The sequence below is a fragment of the Danio rerio genome, chromosome 17 (genome assembly GCF_052040795.2).
Source record: "Danio rerio strain M-AB ecotype USA chromosome 17, GRCz13ab, whole genome shotgun sequence".
NCBI lineage: Eukaryota > Metazoa > Chordata > Actinopteri > Cypriniformes > Danionidae > Danio > Danio rerio.
In genome coordinates, this window is record NC_141037.1 from 24002932 (window position 1) to 24022466 (window position 19535).

The following is a 19535-nucleotide window of genomic DNA, read 5'->3' on the forward strand; positions in this document are numbered from 1 at the left end:
TATAAGTGGCAGCTCTGTCTTTTAGAGGAAAATATATCCATATTTTAAGATGTAGTCTTTCCTGTGAATACATCTATTCCACACACACCCTTGATACATTTTTTTTTATATAATTTGTGCGCTCATTAACCTGCAGTTATATTCAGGAGGTTGATATAACTAACTCTTATCACCTGTTTTGGAACCGGCATACGATAAACAGATTTTGGGTTAATTAACCAAGTTCAAGGTTTAGCAGATGGTAAGTCAACCCAGCTTTCTGAAATACCCCCCAGAACAGTTGTTGTCAAAGTTAATAATAATATTAATAATAATAATAATAATAAAATTATTATTATAATTATTATTACTAGGGCTGCACTATATTGGAAAAATCTAATATTGCTTTTTGTTTTTTGTTTCTCATACAATGAGCAAAACATCAATGACAACACTTTAGCGGGTGGCAACAGAAAATAGAATAAAGAAATTAAAATAAATAATTAAATGGGTAAAACAAGTAAATTAAGTCTCTGAAGAATCCACAGAGTGGCTGGTTTGTTCATCCAGATAGGCGAGAAAAAAACTTCAAACACTTAAAAACTTTCAGTCGATAATGAGAAATATCTAAATGTCTTTCTATTTGTATTACCGAAATCACGTCCGCAATCCACATTTGAAATGTAGGGAGTGGAAATGACTTCCAATGCTGGTGCACCAGCCTTTTAGTTACAGTCATACCTTAGAATACCAATGCTTTAGAATGCCAATCAAATATGATTGACCACAATGTATATAACAAAGGACAAAACCCGAAAGCATGGGAAGTCAAGTCTTTTGCGCTTTGCACCTGTCACATAATGGTGATACGGAGGGAAAATTGTAGGCAACTTGGCTTTAGTATGATGTGAGTGATGCATAACCTTAAATTGGACCAACTGATGTCTACTGTTGACTGAACAGGGGGGGTATCATCTCCAGGCATTTATCCCGTGTGTCTACAGAAAGCTCAGCCCCTAAGTCGCACGTTGTGTTATTTAATGGTCAGTTTTGTTGGTTACTAGCCGTTATGCAGCCCTTGCATTGATCCTTGCATATATTGCTGTAAATAATATAACTCCCAAAACATCTGTGGTTTTATTTTATCTGAAAAATAAACGCATGATATAATGGTGATCATGAAAATAAATATGTTGTCCAAAATCTGTTGTCTGCATTGGCTTTAAAAAAATCTGTTTGGAAAATCCATAACAGTTTGTACTGTATTTATATCTGAATGTGTTAAATGAATGCTTCTAACCCAAACTTTTGAAGTGTTTTTTTTTTTCCTCAACTTTTATTTGTGCATTTACATCTGCTGCTTAGCCTGCTGTCCAAAATACTGCCCTCATGAGCAGACGGACACAGTGCCGTTAGAGCTCTTGAGAAACCGAGTCCTCCTCAGATGAGAGAAAAGCTCTGAATGATTTAGTGCCTTTAAATGATGCAGAAAGGGAAGAATGCGCTTTGTTATCCTTCCGTTAGTTTTATGGCAGCTTTGCAGAGGAGGAAAATTACAGCCCTGTGGTTGTCGCCATTAGCTCAATCAAACCATCTTTGTGAATAAACAGCCATTGCTGGCACAGGGTTTCCTCAGATACAAGAGCGTTTTACTGAAAATTACAGCTTTTGTGCCGCACCGACACCTCCTGTAAGTGACTCCAACATAAACGTCTGGAAGGGTGCCACGATCTCATGAGGAAGTCGATGTTAATGCTCACAATCAGATTGTCCAGACACCAAACTGTCTGCTGGCTTGACTCCATGTGTTTAAAGTAACTCTCAGCGTCACCTGTAATCTCTGGGGTCAGCTGGACTTGATCCAAAGAGTGTGGAGTTTTGCATTTAGCATCGTTTTGAAGATGCTGTTAGATTTGGTATTGTATTAAGACTGAGTGGACTTCTTGTGTTTTTACAGGCTTGTTTGTTTGCCTGACTTTGGTTCTTTTGCTCAGCCTCATTCATCCCCATTTATTGTATCATATGCAGTCCTGTTTAAAAGTTTGAGGTCATAAATATATTTTTTCTAAATTTCTAAATATTACTAAACAATATTGAGAACTACTGTCACTTAATGGATCAGTAAATTGAAAAGTTCGAGATTGAATATGATTCAGTGAGTATAAATAGACAGACAGACTCATGGAGAAGTAAAAATGTTGGAAATATCAAGACCATCATGAAGAGACCATCCACACTTCTGAAAGGGACTTTTAGATGGTCTCTTATGCCTCGTTTCTACTAAACAGTACACTTCAGTTTAATTTAGTACAGTATGATTCGGTAAGGCCCACTTTGGCTTGCGTTTCCACTTTGCGTTTCCAAGTTTGGTGTATGACAGAAAGATACGATCGATGTCATTCTTGGTTAAAGAATAAAGCTGTACTAGTCGTTCACATATCTTTTGTGAACTCAAGTTGATTATTTCAAGTATAAATGCTTGGCAAGTGCACCAAACAGAAAGAAAGTGGCACTGCTTTCTACAAGTTATTTCCGATGTTGTCTTAAAACAGCAGAGTACATACAGCAGATTCTGTTCTTGCCGTGCACCTATGTTATTACTGTCATGTCTCAGCTGTGTATTTAAAAATGGCGGCTCCTATGTTGCTGTTTCCCTAGCTTGTTGCACACACTGGTAACGGGTTCTGTGTAAACAAGTAGCACTTATCAGTGAAATCTAGCTCCATGCTTTTGGTACTGTTCTGTTGTGCCCAAATATTGGTGCAGTACGGTTTGCTGCTTCGCTACCTTTGACTGGAAATGGTCATAAATGCATAACATGCCTAACTGTAGCAAATGGGCTATTACTTATGTCAAACTTTTGAATAGTTTTTAATAGCCGTTGCGTTTGCTTGATATTGATCTGCATGTCTCTTTTATCGGTTGTTCGTTAGTTTGCCTTCTTTCTGGATATTTATGGATAGATATGGATGGATATTTATGTTCATGCTAGTCTTTCGTATATTTGCGTTAAAGTTGCAAAATATAAAAATTAAAATAACTTACTTAAATGTGTTGTATGTAAGTTTATGACTCTTCTAAAGCATAAAAATACCATAATATGTTTGTACATATTTAAGAAACATGGTAAGTGAACATGCTGAAGTCAGATATTATGGTTGAAAATTTAAACCGCCGAATGCTAGTTTAGCCAATTTTTCACATTAGGGGATTAATTAGCAAATAACATAAACATTTTGAGCGTAAACATTCGGTGAGCAGGTTACATTGTAACCTCGTGTCCTAACAACATGTTACGTGATGAGATTTGCAGTAATAAACAATTTGGCTGTTTGCACCAAACAAAACACAACAGAAATTTCAACACAGCCATTCAGAAGCACATAATAGTGCTCTCACAATCAGTGCACTCCATCAAAATGATAAGGTTTATAATCAAATTAACACATATTAAAGCTCTTTAACATTATTAAATGTACATGCTGAATCACTGATATTTGTTGGCTTGCACTTGGTTTTAAAGTTGAAAAAAGTCAAAGTAATTTAAAACGGTTAATTTTATTTTCAAGATCTGAGATGAATTGTCTGCTTCTGCTTTCAGTAGTATGGCAACAAATGTCTACAGGTTATCTGTAGAGTCTTAAAATATCTTAAATTTTAGGCCTTAAAAAGTCTTAAATCCACTGAAATATTGTGTTGTAGGTCTTAAATCATTTTAAATGGGTCTGAATTTTCCTATGTCCACGTAAAGCTACCCAGTTGGGCCAACACCCGTCCAGTCACTAAAAATGTATTTCAGTAAAAGTAAAAAAACAAAAAAACAAACAACTACAAATATATATATATATATATATATATATATATATATATATATATATATATATATATATATATATATAATAACTTTATTTACTTTTGAATTTGGGTTAATTATCTTCCTTTAAAAAAAAAATGTTTTTAATGTATTTTAAGATTTTTACGTGGCCATTAAAAAATCCTTAAAAATCCTGTTAAGCCTTGTGTAAGTCATTATCATTTTAAAAAGGTCTTAAAGTCTTAAATTTGACTTGATAAACCTGTAGAAACCCTGGTCTTGTAAAATGGCATTTAAACTCAAATTTTTTTCATTTAACACTGAATAAAGCACATGAGGTGTACCCAGGGTGATCATTGTCAGTTTTCTGCTGTTCAGTTGTAAGAAATAGAAGCCATTTCTAAAATATTCATTTCAGTTATTGGTTAGGACAAAAATTTTTTTAATATGAAAAATATTCTTTCTATCGCGTGCCATTGCTTTCATTTAGAACACAATTTAAATCGGCCTTTCTTTTACTAACTGCACTTTTAAATGTAATAATTAGCAACGTTGTAGTTAAGAATTTTTCCCTTTTTTAACGGTTAAGCACATCAAGTAAAAAAAAAAACATTTATTAGACTGTTCATTAATATCTTTTAATGCACACGTTTTTGTATCTTGAAAAAAGATTTTTATTAATTTGGACAAGAGTGTGGACTTTTAATATCAGCCCTTTACAATATTCAATATTAAATGATTATGAGTTTATACATTTCAGCCAGAAGTTTAGTATATTTTAGTTACTTGAACATTATATAATAAAGTCTAGTGATATATTGAGTTATAGGCATATGAACGTGACCTACAAAAAAAACATGATTAAACTGTCTTTCTCTCCTTTTCACTCTTCTCATTTATTTATTAATTTCTTGTTCAGATGTTTCAAGAGATATTCTCCTCAGTGTGAAAGTGTGAAAGGGAGCTGCAGTAGCGCTCGTCTTGTTTTATTCCTCGTTCTCTTGCATTATTGATGGAGCGCTTCTCTGAGCTCCTGCTGCATGTTGTGTCTTTCTTTCCAGCCGGCCCTCATGTGAAGGATTCTCGTTCGCTTGCTTACTCACACACTCCAGACAGACTCTTGTGCCCTGAATGATTCGGAAAGCATGATTTTTGTGTCAGTCATTAGACTCCAGGCCCAGTTCTGCTCTGCAAAGCGGCATTTAAAATCAGACTCCTGTCAGCCTGATTTGCTTCAAAAAAAGTGTGCTAGTGGAACTCTGAACACACCAAAATAAACGTGCGCACACACACATATATATGCTTATCTGACAGTGGAGTCATATTATGAGAGGGTATTTTTGGCTGCTCTCTTCATATGTGTGTCAAAAACAGTTATGCATTTCTGCATGTTGTAAATAACCAGATTAAATTTTAACCAGCCCACGAGGCAATAAACAAGTGTGCGTTTCTACACTGCTGCTGGTGTGTTTTGTCCCGCCTGTCCTCGGGATCTTTGTTGTCATGGAGACAAAGAGTTTCTACCACATGCTCGGGGAACTTACACACACACACACACACACACACACACACACACACACACACACACAGCTATCGTTTTTTGAGTTGTGCATGTTTTCAGTGTGTAAAAGGAACCTCGTTATACTTGCATATAAAGGTAAACTGTAGCTGAAACTTTTTAATTATAGTTTTTATTTAGCAAGGATACATTTATTTGATCAAAAGCTGCATTAAAATAATACAAAGATCCTGTAATTTAAATTAGATGCTGTTATTTTGAACGTTATATAAATTAAATAACTTTGGGATAGGTTAGTATATCTGCGTGTATGAAACCTTTTTTCAAGAATTAATTTTTTAAGATTACATTTAAATTGGCACCTATACCATGTCTTAGAGCAGGGATTCTCAGTGTCTACATTAAAAGGTGCAAATCTGAAATTTTATTAAGGTCAAAGGTCTGGAACAATTTATATTACAAAACTTGTTTTTAATTAACATGCATCACGAGTCAACACTATTTATTTTCCTTTAAATATATTGGCATTTGCATTCAAAACACATTTAATACAATGTAAATGTGGCAAAACCACTAATATACGCGCATTTTGTACACAACAAAACACAACAAAAAATAGGCCCAATAATTTCTGGATGCAGCCATGAAGATGCAAGCTGAGATTGCAATGTCAGACACAATGCAGGCCAACTGCACCAGTTCTGCATCCAGACCTCTCTCCAAAAAAGTGAAAAATACAAAAGGTGTGTCATAAAAGCTTTAGGTCTTGTAGTTATGTGGTCCTTATATCTCTATTTTGTGGATACTGCCATTCTAAATGTTCATGTTTTGTTTCATAGTGGTGTTTCTCATTTCTACTCCTTACAACTCCAATTGTCTTTTTACAAATCAAGCAGAATGGCATTGTGATGGCTTGTGGCAAAATAAAAGCATACTTATCTGTCCACGTAAAGGCTTGTATGATCACTGGATGTCATGACAACAGAGTCGCACAAAAAAATCTTTGAATATTTTGCCTTTTATATTTATACTTTAAAAAAAAACAAAAATACAACTAAACAGTTGATTTGCAAGGTGTATGCATTTATCAATAAAGGAAATCCACAATTTGATTCCTTCACGCATAGTCTTGCAATACGCAAACAGAGTCAGTTCCCGATTGGATACATTCACGGTCTGGATCCAGACCAGAATCTGGACTTTGAGAAGCTCTGTCCTAGAGAATTGAAGTCGACAGCTTTTGAATGTATAACAATGTCCTGGTAAGCAGTCGCCAAACCCACTTTGTGGTAATTCATTTTATATATAAAAGTCCTTACTGACAAATGCTTCAGAAATCCATTTGCAAATACAACTTGCAATGCTTAAGGGCATGTTTTTGCATTTAAAATTTTTTTAATGATTTTTTATTTATTTTTTTTGTGACCATTTTACTTCTAACCCTTAATTTAAGATGCTGCTTTAATTTTGAGACTTTATGCAGATGTTTGCTTTGCTTATTCTGCATACCAATTAGATGTCTACATGTCTATATATCTTAATAAGGAGCTCTTTAACCGACAACATTTTCAGCCAAAATTGGGAAAATTCCATGCTCTTTACTTATATGCTGTAGTTATAACCATGTAAACACCTGAAAATGTGTGTTTGAAAATGACAATGTCATGCCAGGACATGTTACATAGCCTGATGTTAAAGAATACATCCTATTTTTAAGATTTTTTGGGAGGTTAAATTGCACAATAATAACACAACTTTTAATTGTAATGATGACCTATAGACAAAAGTTGATAACATCCTTGCTGAAGAAGTGTTTAAGGCAAGATTTTTTGGTGTGTTTATATTCATCAAAGGTTATGAGATGAGTATTTTCTTTAAGATAAAGGGCAGCGGCTGCCTCTTAAGTGTGTACGAGTGTGCTTTCTTTCACACACAGAGCACGGAGCTTCAACTTTCCTCTTAGACAGTGCCAGTCACAAAGGTCTTATGGTACAAACGAGGAATCGTTTAAACCAATGTGGATCAGTTTGAGTCCAGATGACCTGTGACCTTCACAGTCTCTTACTGGGGAAGAGGGAACGGATGGGTAGATGATATTGAAGTGTTCTTTGAGCTGCTGAGAGGAGTTCGACTTAAGACTGCAGTCAGATAATCTCTCCTCTCCTCCTCTTCCTCTGTTTTGTTCCTTACGCTTTGGTCCTCTCCCCTTTCTATTATCTCCTCTTTTTTCTCTCTTCTCTTCCCTTTTGCTTTCTCTTCTCCATATTCCTGTTCTCCACTATCCCTTTTTCCATTCTTCCATAACCATCTCAACTTTTCCTTTTGTGTATCAAGTCTTTTTCATTTCTAATTCTCTTCTATCTTGTTTTTATCTTTCTTTTCTTAGCATCTCCTTGTCTTCTTTCTCATTTTCTTCATTCTTATCTTCTATTTTTTGTTTTTTCCTCTCCTTCTTTCTGTTCTTATGTTCTTTGTCAAATCATCTCTAGAAAGGAGGACAAGAGGGGGAAATGTTTGTTTGTTCTCCTCTGCTTTTTTTTTTAAATGTCATTCTTTCTGTTTTCATGTTTTCCTGCCATTTTTACTTTTTTCTCTTATCTTCTCTTTAATTATTATTTTATTTATTTATTATTATTTTTTTTAGGCATGTCCAGTAGGGCTGTGTGATTAATTGAAATCGAATCGCAAACGCAATTTAAACGTTGCGATTAGCTAATCACAAGAGACTGTGATGTGAAATATATATATGTATTATTTAATTTTTCCTGCCTTTTCCCTCTTTGTGTGATAGTCTTACTAGCCAATTGAGTGAGCACACTTTTGTTCTGCCCAATTAGAATTGCACAACCAAATTATGCATGCCCACAATAAAAAATAAAAAAAACATACAGGAAAGCGCGGACAGTTGGGATAATGGTGTCTGCTGCTTCAGAATCATTTAAAGACAAATTAATATGAAAGAAAAACAGGACATCGGAATATGGGAATATTTTGGTTTCAAAGTCACAGACACCAAACAAAAACAGGTCATTTTTAAGAGCTTTTGCAGAATTGTTGCCACGGCTAGCAGGTTATTGACCTGAAGCTTGACTACAAAAATAAATTGCAAATCAAATTTAAAAGATATTTTTCCAAATCGCACAGCCCTAATCTTCCGATCATGTGAACGGAAATTGGGATCAATCACGCGGTTTCAGACTTTATCTCCCCAATCAGGACTCAAATGTATATAGCCACATAGTTACACCTCTTTCTTGACTACACGCAGAAAAAGCAACGCGTGCAGCATGACATCACTTTGTTGCTGAGACACTATTGGTTAAATTCCGGCAAAGTAGAGCATGGAAGCAGCTTAAAGGAGGAAAACATGAGTATGTCTGCGCTACTTCACAGAAGTGCTCTGTTTGTTAACAGAGTTGTTGGCTGTTAAAATAAGGTAAATTAAATAAAAATAAGGAACATCCTGGATATGTTTTTTTGCTCTTCTTTATTTATTTATTTTGATGTATTATAAAAATATTGAATCGGGTTTCACTATCGGTAGATACTTAAAATCAAATGACTCTGACTTGAAGGCAAAAAAAAACCCAATCTGGACATCCCTAGTTCTTTTTTGCTCTGCTCTTCTTTCTGTTCTCTTTTTATATCTCCTCTCCTCCTTTCTCATCGCCACTCTTTGGTTTTCTCTACTCCTACTAGCCATTTTTCTCCTCTTTATTTCTTATCATCTCCTCTTGTCTCTCTTCCATTATTCTGGTCTTCTCTCCAGATTTGTTCTCCTCCTTTTTCTACATTATCATTCCTGGTCTTCTCTCTGTTCTTTTGCTGTTCGCTCTTGCTTTCCTTCACACTCCTTTCTTATATCTTCCCATCTTCTCTTCTCCTTTACTCAGGTCTTGTCACCATTTTTCTGGTCCCTTCTGAATTCTGAAATTATTTTTCTTTGTTTATTTTGTTTTCTTTTTATAACCACCATTGTCTTTCTCCTATTTCTGCTTTCTGGATCTCTTTTTTCCTGAGTATCTCTTCAGTTCTTTGCTCTTTTGTTTTCATCTGGTTTCCTCTGCTGTATTCTTACTAATATCATTCGTTTTCCTCATTGCATTCTATCCCATTTTTCCATTCCTTTCTTGTTTTATTTCTTTCTAATATCCACACCTTTTTTTATTGATCTCCTACCTTCTCCATTTTGTTCATCTTTCTAGCTGGTCTCCTCCATGCTTTCTCCATCTGTCTCTACTCCTTCCTGGTGTCACCTACTTTCTATTCTCCTCGATTCAGTTCACTCCTCCTCCTTCCTGGTCTCTTCTTGACACCCTTCCTGTCTCCTTGCCTATTCTCTTCTCCTTCCTTGTCTTTTCTCTTCTCCTTCAGTCATGCCTCCTGTCTTCCCCTCCTTAATCGTCCCATTGTGTCCTCTCTCCTCTCTTCCTCCATCGTCTCAGCTCTTCTTCTCCATGTACGGCCACGGAGGGCAGAGGAGCTGACGTATGTGTCCTCTCTGCTCTCCCTAACATTGTTTATCATCCACCCAATCCAGCATGGAGCTGAATGTCTGATGAGGGAGAGAGAGAGGAGGATTGGTGTGCAGTAAATCAGTTAGTCTGTAAATGAGATGAGAGTGAAGGAGAAACAGTCTGAACTGAGGAGAGCATGAGGAGAATCTGGAACGTAGACTGACATTGAGATGATACAACACACACACATACTAAAAGATCCCTGATCTGAAGCGCACACTCAGATGAATCGCTTTGAAGGAGCTTTGTTTGAAATTCCTTTCTTCTTTAAACACACAGAGAGAGATATGGCACAAACATGCACACAGTATTCCGGCTCCTTGCGTTCACTGCACACTGATAATATGTGGCTGATTATAGCGTTTTGCTCGAAGACCCCCGCTAATCTCTTTTGGTCTTGTTCTCTCTCATCCTTTATTCTCTCACTGTCCTCGTTCAGGCTTTAAGACTCCGCCGTGCCACAAAAGGATTATCGCTCCTTCTCCAAACAGGAAATGCATGCACGAAGAGTCCTCGTGACTCAAACCACTGGTTCTTAAAGCATCTCTGCGTACTTGGGAGATCACTTTTTGAGTAGTTCAGTCATGACTGTATCTTTTTTTTTTTTTTTGCAAGTCATTGTTCTCAGTCTAACTTTTCTTCCTACAGCAAAAGTTGTTTTTTTCTTTCTGTTTTTGATGTTATGTTTAGGCTTACAGGGATAGTTCACCAAAAATCAATATTTAGTCTCTCTCATTTTCTTCTAGACCTGGCTTTCTTTTTAGAACATAAAAGAAAAGTTTGTGAAATGTCTGTTTTTTTTTTTTTTTTTTTTTAAATAAACTATTTCTTTAACCCTTTTGTTGAAAGAGTGTTAGCTGACCCAGACGAGATGCGTGGATCTTTACCTTAATCTAAAGGGACTTTTGTCTTGTTTTCCTACAAAATATCTACTTTGTTCATTTATGATAATATGAGAGAGGGTTGGGTTTCGGCCTTCCGAAAACAATAAAACCCTGTTGACTTATTTGTATCTTTTTCTTGTACTTTTATCGTATTTGTCTTTGCTTATAGATTGTTTATTATATTTTATGCAAATGCACACTTTTACAGAATCATCCCAATCAATCTGAAATTATACATTTATTTCAAATAGATCTATTCAAGTCATCTGATAAAATTGTATTCATATTGCAATATATATTGCAGAATAAATATATTGCAATGTTAGATTATTATGTTAGATTATAATATCGTGCAGCCCCATTGGAGATCCTCAGTAATCTCTTTGTGTTTTTCTTTCTTTCCAGTTTTTTTTTACAAGCATGTGTTAAGAAAAAGACTTAAAATAATTTTATCCTGCTTATGTATGGAATAACTTTCTCTCAAGAAGCTCTGTAATAATATAGTTTTGTAATATAGATGCTTTGGTACTTCCTTTGCTGAGAGTCCAGAAGCATTTATTGCATGATGAAGCTCATTAGAATGCAGTCAGAGTGATTGTTTAATTCAAGTCCTGAAAGAACTGTGTAGTTGCAAATGTTATATTAATTGTATACATTATTTCAACAAATTGGATATTGAGTGAGCTACATTTTAAAGACTATGATGTCTGTTTTTTCTTTTCCCTCAAAAAATATGTCCAAACATTTGTGCATCTCCGGGGAACGCTGCGTTTTTCTCTGAAGCATTTTCTTTGAATCATTTTAGTCACTGATTTAAAGATCCATTCATAAAAACAGTGACTTGCTTTCTTTTTAAATTAAACAAATGTTTTGATTTAATAACCATTTAACAAAGTTAATATTGGGTGAGTTACATTGTAGACATAATACAGTTGTCATTTGTCAATGATTTAATTATCCATTCATAAAGACAGTAACTTTCTTTGTTTCTATATGAAGCAGGCGTTTAAATGAATCATTTGAATTGGATGAATCACACATCAAAGCATGAACTTATTGTTTAAAAAACAATCTCAATACACACACCCATAGTACGTAGGCTTTATGCACAGATGGAGTGACTTTCTAGAACCATTTCATACATTAATTTAAATTGACATTCAGTTTTCTTGTCTGTCTACCAAAAAAGATCATAGAGGCTCTTTTTTTATAAAGCCGTTTGAATGGCATTTCTATGTCCTTTCCAAAGATCCAAGCTATTTAAATCCTTTGGGCCAATGATTCTCCTAAAAACATCTGCATTAAAAACATTATTAACCTTGACAGGCTCAATGTGTGTACACGTACATGTGGATTGTCCCTTGTGTCCTTCTGTCATTTAACAGAAGTAATCGACTTTGTCTTTTATAAGCGTCCTGCCTTCATACATAATTTTTTCTCTCTCTGTCTCCTGCAGTTTTGGACATGGCACGTCACGTCCCCCTGTATCGTGCTCTTTTGGAGCTGCTAAGGGCCATTTCTACATGCACCAGCTTGGTTCCTCTGCTCCTGCCACTCTCTGGAGATGCTGCGGAGGAAGAGGAAGATGAGGAACGCATCGAGTGTCAGACCTCAGTTGGCATGTTACTGGCTAAGATGAAGACCTGCGTGGACACCTACACTAACCGCTTGAGGTAAGCTCTTCCTGAGACACAGTGAATGTTGATGGATGGATGGTCCACCCTAAAATGCTCCCGCTCTCTGACCTGCACAGAAAAAGCACGAGAGCTAACCTGATGCTGTAGCCACAAGTCAAAAGCTCTGTTTCAGCAGAGGAGTAATGCGGAGTGATAAATGAGTGCAAGATCAGTCAGTGCTCGTCTACTAGCCCCGAATAGCCTCTAATCCCCAGTAGCCTTCACACTGGCCTGAGCTTCTTCTGCCGTATCACACTTGTCCATTATTCTGCTTTGCTGCTTTACTCTTTCCATGTAGTTTTTACTATAGTGGTTCAGGTTTGTTTTTGTTTTTTCACACCGGTATATTCCAAGGTTATTATAGTTAAAGAAAATGAACAAGTAAACAAAAACTAGAACTGAAAAAATATTATCCTTAACTGAAATTAAAAAAACAAACGAGTTTTTAAAAAGAACTAGAATTAACTGAAACTGTATTGTGTACATACAAAACTAACTAAAATGATAGCAAAAACATCCTTCATTTTTGTCTTTGTAAATGTATTTAATACATAAGTCTTTTAGAAGTAAATCTATTTACTTTGCGATGCCAGTTTTTCACCAGGTGTTTGACCTTTAGGGCACATCAGAGTCTGTAATCCTGCTGCCATTGGACAGATAAAGCCTGTACTCCTCCAGTAAGTCCTTGCTGTTGCTCCTGTGACAAAAACAATGACTAGACATGACAGCAGCACAGTGACAGCAATAAAAACAACCCGAGCAGACACATAGAAGTATTAATTTAACACGTTTGTATCCAATAATGGGTTTTATTTCGGTATTAGCGAACATATCATTCTTATTAACTAGTTCACCAAATCAAATGAAATCTTTAAAATGATTTGCGTCTCCTGTAATCAGGGAAAGAAAACTAAAGCAGCGCATCCCTTTGCATGATCCCCCATTAATACAATAACTATTTAAGTAACCGCTCCATTAGAAAAAATCTTTAGTGTTAAGCCCTGTATAAGTCTAAAGTTTCATTCATAATGGTCTTAAAAGGGTCTTAAACAGTCTTAAATTTGATTTGAAGAAACCCTGAATAACTTATTTAAACTTAATGGATTTAAGCAGCTAATAATATTTTGTTAAATTATTTGCAATCATTTACATTAATTATATTAAAGTAATAATATATTGTTTTTTTTTTTTTAAATGCTGTTTAAATGTCAAAGTAAAGTTTATTCATTTATATAAAGATCACATTATTGTATTTTATAATTGCATACAGTTATAAGTGTAAAAAATTAATGTCAATATTTTATTAAAACACATACTATTTATATATTCTATTAAATCATATATTATTCTATTGTCCTAAAATGTTACTATTATTATTTCTAATTTATATTATTATATTATATTATATTATTAGATTAGATTAGATTAGATTAGATTAGATTAGATTAGATTAGATTAGATTAGATTAGATTAGATTAGATTCAAGGCTTAACATTAACACCCAGCAATTGCGGGTAGATTGCAGTTTAGACAGACACTCCCATTAGCCACTTTGGCTGGTTAAAAAATTATTTTTAAATTGTGTTTTCTTAAAAGCAAGGTTCAACAATAAAGATGGACAAAAGAAAGCAGGTGAACTCAAGTGCAAGGGTGATGTGATGTGCATGACTATGTAGAAAGCGCGCTTGGTCCCATTTACTTGCGGGAAGCAACCATGCCTAGAGAAAAACTGGTGTGATCGGTTTTCTTTGAAATAGACTGGACAAAAAAGCAAAGATGGTGCATCCACGGTTCTGCTGCTTTTAAGAGCACCAGAATTTTTTTAAATTAATTTTTAAGCAGCAGCGGTTGCTGCTTTTGCTTTAACCATTTTTTTTTAAATATTATTAACAGGCCTAACATTAACCGTGTGCGTGTGATCTTTCTTTCGTTATAACACACGGTTGGTTTTTTTACCTGCTTTCTTTTGCTTACAGTTATTTTTGTTATTATAGTTTAAATATATATATATATATTTTACAATAACATTGCTTTAATACAAGATAAATTCCCCATTTATGTGAAGTTTACTTCTTAGACTTAGGTCTATTAACTATTACTGTGCACATTTTAGATACATGATAATAGTTCTTTTTTTTTTTATTAAGAAAAGTTTTGTTGAATTAAAAAGTCAATGTATACTGGTTTGTTTTGTCACATTATTTAATATTTGTGGCTAAGAAATAATAATTTATTTATTTTTAGTGTAGTCGGAGTTAGACACAACCCATTTGCACATGCACATTGAGCAAGCTAATTTTCTCACACAAAAGGCACGTGGAGATAATACAAAATGTATATCAAGTCATTTTAGAATGTCAAAGTCAAATTTCTGCTTTTGAAATGTATTTTCCCAACAACAAAATTGTGGCTAGTGAAAATGGTGAGTGGCTAGTAATGTTGGAAATCTTCTAGCCACAGTGGCTGTTGATTAAAAAAGTTAATGTCAAGCCCTGATTATATTATATTATATTATGTTATATTATATTATATTATATTATATTATATTATATTATATTATATAATATTATGTTAAATTACTTTTATAACTTTTTTTTATCCTCTTCCAAGTAGACTTCAGAGGTTGATATGCAAAGTAGTGAGAGTTGATTTATCATCAGATTTATCACCTATTTCTCTATAATGGCTTGATCTTCATAGGTCGTGAGATGTTTATAGCCATAGCGTGTTAGTCTCAGAGGGGATGCGGACATGTCCATGAGGATACATGCACTAAATAAATGACAAGGCCATCATTCAGCCTCTTAATTACTGTCCTCTGCATCACATACAGGTAAAGGACATTCACAGTTCCCCTTCTCATTTATGTCTCTTTCATTTTCTCTCCTCATGCGTAATGAAAGCTGCATGTTGTGAGGGGCGTGTGTTAAGCCGGAGGACAGCTGGATGTTGTTTTTAATGGTTTACTTTGGGACAAGCCACAATCTGCTGCTCATTTGATGCATTCATTATGTACTAGCACCTCTCAGGACAAGCGGCGTGCGTGTTTGTTTTAGGCTTGGGGACGAAGGAGGTTGAGAAGCTCTTGAGGACATGCTGCTGTTTTTTGTTTCTTTGTTATTGTGGTGAATGTAAAACTATCACTGAATGTGTAACTCTTTTTAAGGGAGCTGTGATGTAATTTACAAGCAAATTAATACATTTGTAATCTAAACTCATTAATTATCTTCACAAATGTGACTCAAAAAAATTTTTTCCACCTTAGGTCAAAGAAAGACAAAAGTAAAGGGGTGATGAAGGCGGAAACATCAGACCCTGAACCAGAAGGTCTGACCCTTTTAGTTCCTGATATCCAGAAGACAGCAGAGATTGTTTATGCTGCCACAACAAACCTTCGGCAAGCCAACCATGGTGAGAACATCCACAACTGAGATCTGCTGTTTTCCAGAATGCTTCCATCATGCTATTAAATGCTTTGCAGATCTGTATTTTAATGAATTTCCAATTTTGGACATACTAGCTTTGTTTTATTATCCTCCTATTTGTATGCACATTTTGCACTTTTGCATAAAAGGCTTTGTGGAAACACCAAGATGAGCATACCTTTTTGAATATGCGCATAAACATATAAGCTCAACAAAGTTAAAATCTTGCACATGCATCAAAACAGTGATGTGATTTTGTTTAACAGACACATGTAGTGTATCAGGGTGTCCGCAGATCCTTAAAATGTCTTTAAAAAAATCGTCCATAGTATAAAAATATTTCGGAGGTCTTAAAATGCAATTGAACCGACCCCTTAAAGAACATATTGTTTCCGTTTTGAAATCTGCTTAACTCTCTTTGTTTGTCATCACACAGCATAAGTAGAACCAAAGTCCATTTATAGTCTTTATATAATAATGTTTTGAAATTTTTCACTCTTTATATTTGGTCTGCTGAAGATAAATATACCAAACTACTTTACGTTAAAATTGCCATGGGTAATTGCCTAATTCCTTTCATAATATAAAAAAATAAATAGCAAACATTACTTTGAATCTTATTAACTATGCAGTATAACTTTTTTATAATTATAACTTATTGTGATAAAAACATAATAACACAGTGGATTTCAATGCTAAATACACTAGTCAAGCAGAATCTGCCTTTGACTAGATTCACTCACCAAAGTCTCTACACTGTCCTCTTTGCACTGTATGTACATTTAAACGAAATCTGATTAATTTACACCATTTAAATTGAAACGTTTATCTTCAGATAGATTTTTTTGTAGCTGAACAATAAAATAAACAAATAAAAGGTTACATTAATTTTTAAATGACAATCTCTAAACCTTTCTCAGATGGGATGGTGGGCCAATTCAAAGGTTACCTTGGGCCAACTTTGGCCCACAGGCTTTAGTTTGTGCATCTCTGCTTTATATGTATAACTAGCAGTGTTAAGGATGATGGTCATTAGTTGTGCTGCATGCTTTTTTTGGTGAATATTCTGTACTATTAATTTGGTCTTAAATTTCATACTTTGTGGTATTAAAAAGGTCTTAAATATAACTCTTAGGAACCTGCAGATACTTTGATATATATACATCAATAGCAATCAGCTTTCATGTTGCTACTGGGGTACAAAGGGATAGCATAAATGGACAAACCAGCAGACAGACCACATTGCACAATATCTAAAATGTTGTTTTGGTCTTTCTAAAATACTTTAGCTAAAGTAACTCATCAAATTGGTTTGAGATTATTACTTCTCAGAACTACATTTGGTAGCTGTGCTCCAAAGCAGTGGTCTGTTGCTTGCAAAACCCAATTACAACTGTGTTCATTATGTAATTATTACGCTGTAACAGTACACCAATACTACGGTTCGCTTTGGTTTACAGTATTTGAGCATGGTATAGTATGGTTTGGTTCAGTTTGATAAGGGGGTAGGGCTTGTTCTGTGGAACTCTAGATTGACATTTGACTTACTCTCTTACTGAATCAAGGTATGATCATTGATTCTGGTTTAATTTGCATCTTTGGATAGAAAAATGACTTATTTGTCAATATGACTCATTTCAACATTTTTGAAGGCATAAAAAAGTTATATTGAACAGAACTGACAAGACTTTGTTCTAAAAAATCTCCCTCAACAGAATTGGTACTTAAAAATGTCACAGCACTATTTATTATTGACAATAATAATAAATATTTATTGATCAAAAAGTAGCAGATTCCATTCCTATACCAAATTAAGATATTGAATGATTTCTTTATTATTAAGACTGCTGTAAACATCACATGAATACATTACAGTTGTATTTTGTGTCTTTTAAGACTACACTAAAGCTCTTTAAAAATCATTTATCCCCACAAAAACCCTCTGTAGAACAGCTGTTCATACCATCTATCTGTGAGGAGCATGATTTTTTCAGTTTTAAGGTCTTGAGCAGAAAGAAAAAAGCAGGATGTGTGTAGAGTGATGGTGTGTATTTCAGAGGCTAAAGACACACTTCTTACTTGTCTGATGGCCCCGGGGGACGTGCAGTGAGTGTTTACTCTGACAAAATAAGCCAAAGAGAAACGGCTCTTCACCAAAGAGCCTCGCCAGAGGCGCTGTAAAGCCTGGTCATTTTCTCAGAGGACTTTTTTGGAGTTTGGAGAGTCAGCTGTACTGGGCAGATTCATTTGTCAGACTAGACGTGATCTATGTGTTGCTAATTCTTTAAAGTGTTTAATTTGAACTAGAATTCCTTAGTTATGACCAGGGTAATTTTCAGACATGGAGGAGGATCAGCTTTAATCCCCCCTCAGAGAAACCTATGTGATCATGAGAATTCCCAATCCTAGGGTTTAAAGCTTTTGAGATGAATCACATCTGTTTATTAAATGACTTCAAATAGTTCTAGATTTTACCTGATAAAAAGTGCAATATTTGTTACATTTTTATTTTAAACATTTGTTGGCTGTACTCCCAAATAGTGGTGTCTCGCTTCCAAAATCCAATTATGACTGTGTTCATTGAGTACGTTTACATGGACACCAATAATCCGATTTTAATACGATTAAGACAGCAGGAGTCTGCCGTGTAAACAGCATTTTTTTTTAATTCGATAAAGGTCAAAAGATTAGTTTTTTTTTTTAGATTAAATTCAACTTTATTGTCATTACACATTTACAAGTAAAAGGCAACGAAATGCAGCAATATAATCAAACTAAACAGAAATCAGATTAAGACATGTGAAGTATTCCTATTTTAGTGGCGTTATTGAAGTGCAGTACAGACATGTAAACATCTTAAACTATTACCATCGAGTAGGATTTTCGCTGCATTTTGTGACAGGATATTCCATACACACATGGCTGCTTTACACTTATCGAGTCCGTAAAGGACCACAGACACACTGCGAAATGTTACTTTTTTTTTTTTTGGCACAATATCAAATTCCTTTAAAACAACACTTTCAGCAGTCCTTAATTTGTACTTGCATCCAGTACCTGCTTTTGTCAAAGGGGCATGAATAAAATGTTCCTGAATGAAAGTGAAAGTGCCAAACTGCAGTTAAAGCTGAAAAATTAAAAATGAAACACCCGAAATTACATGAAACTCCAGAGGAAATGTGGATAGCATAATGATGCATTGATGTTATCAATCTATGTACTAACATGTAAAACAGGATCATGAACAGAACATTCAAAAAGCAACTCATATATTAATTAAGGCAAATTATTTGATTCCTGATGTAAAGGTAGTCAGTGTGTAATTACATATGAAAAAAAATTTCACATTGGATTACAATCTTTTAAAGAAAACAAAGTGCACATTTTGGCAATTGACCAATACCTGAAAGTCTGAAATTTGATTTGTGCGTGCGTGTGTTTTCCCAAAAATTGCATTAACGCAAACGTTGAGTTTGTGCTGAAAAGTCTTCAATCACTGATAATCACTGTAACCTGCATGTGTCTTATGGGTTCCATATGTTAAAAAAACATACATGTAAAAGCAGAATTATTAGCCCCCCTGTATTTTTTTTTAAACCAAAATTCTCCTTAACAGGCAAAAAAAATTTGAACACATTTCTGAACTTTAATAACTAATTTCTAATAACTGGTTTCTTTTATCTTTGCCATGGGAGTACCTAATACTTTACTAGATGTTTTT

The 19535-nt window shown here is 34.7% G+C and overlaps 1 protein-coding gene across 28 annotated transcripts in view; it reads left to right on the forward strand.

The window, feature by feature from the left end:
* The window catches only part of birc6 (baculoviral IAP repeat containing 6), a 156234-nt gene that overhangs the window by 112594 nt on the left and 24105 nt on the right, over positions 1-19535 (forward strand). For all 28 annotated transcript variants that reach the window (XM_087290400.1, XM_087290404.1, XM_087290420.1 and 25 more), the window contains exons 66-67: positions 12170-12386; positions 15655-15800. In XM_087290400.1, the coding sequence (XP_087146526.1) occupies positions 12170-12386; positions 15655-15800 (363 nt within the window). The remainder of the gene's footprint in view (positions 1-12169; positions 12387-15654; positions 15801-19535) is intronic.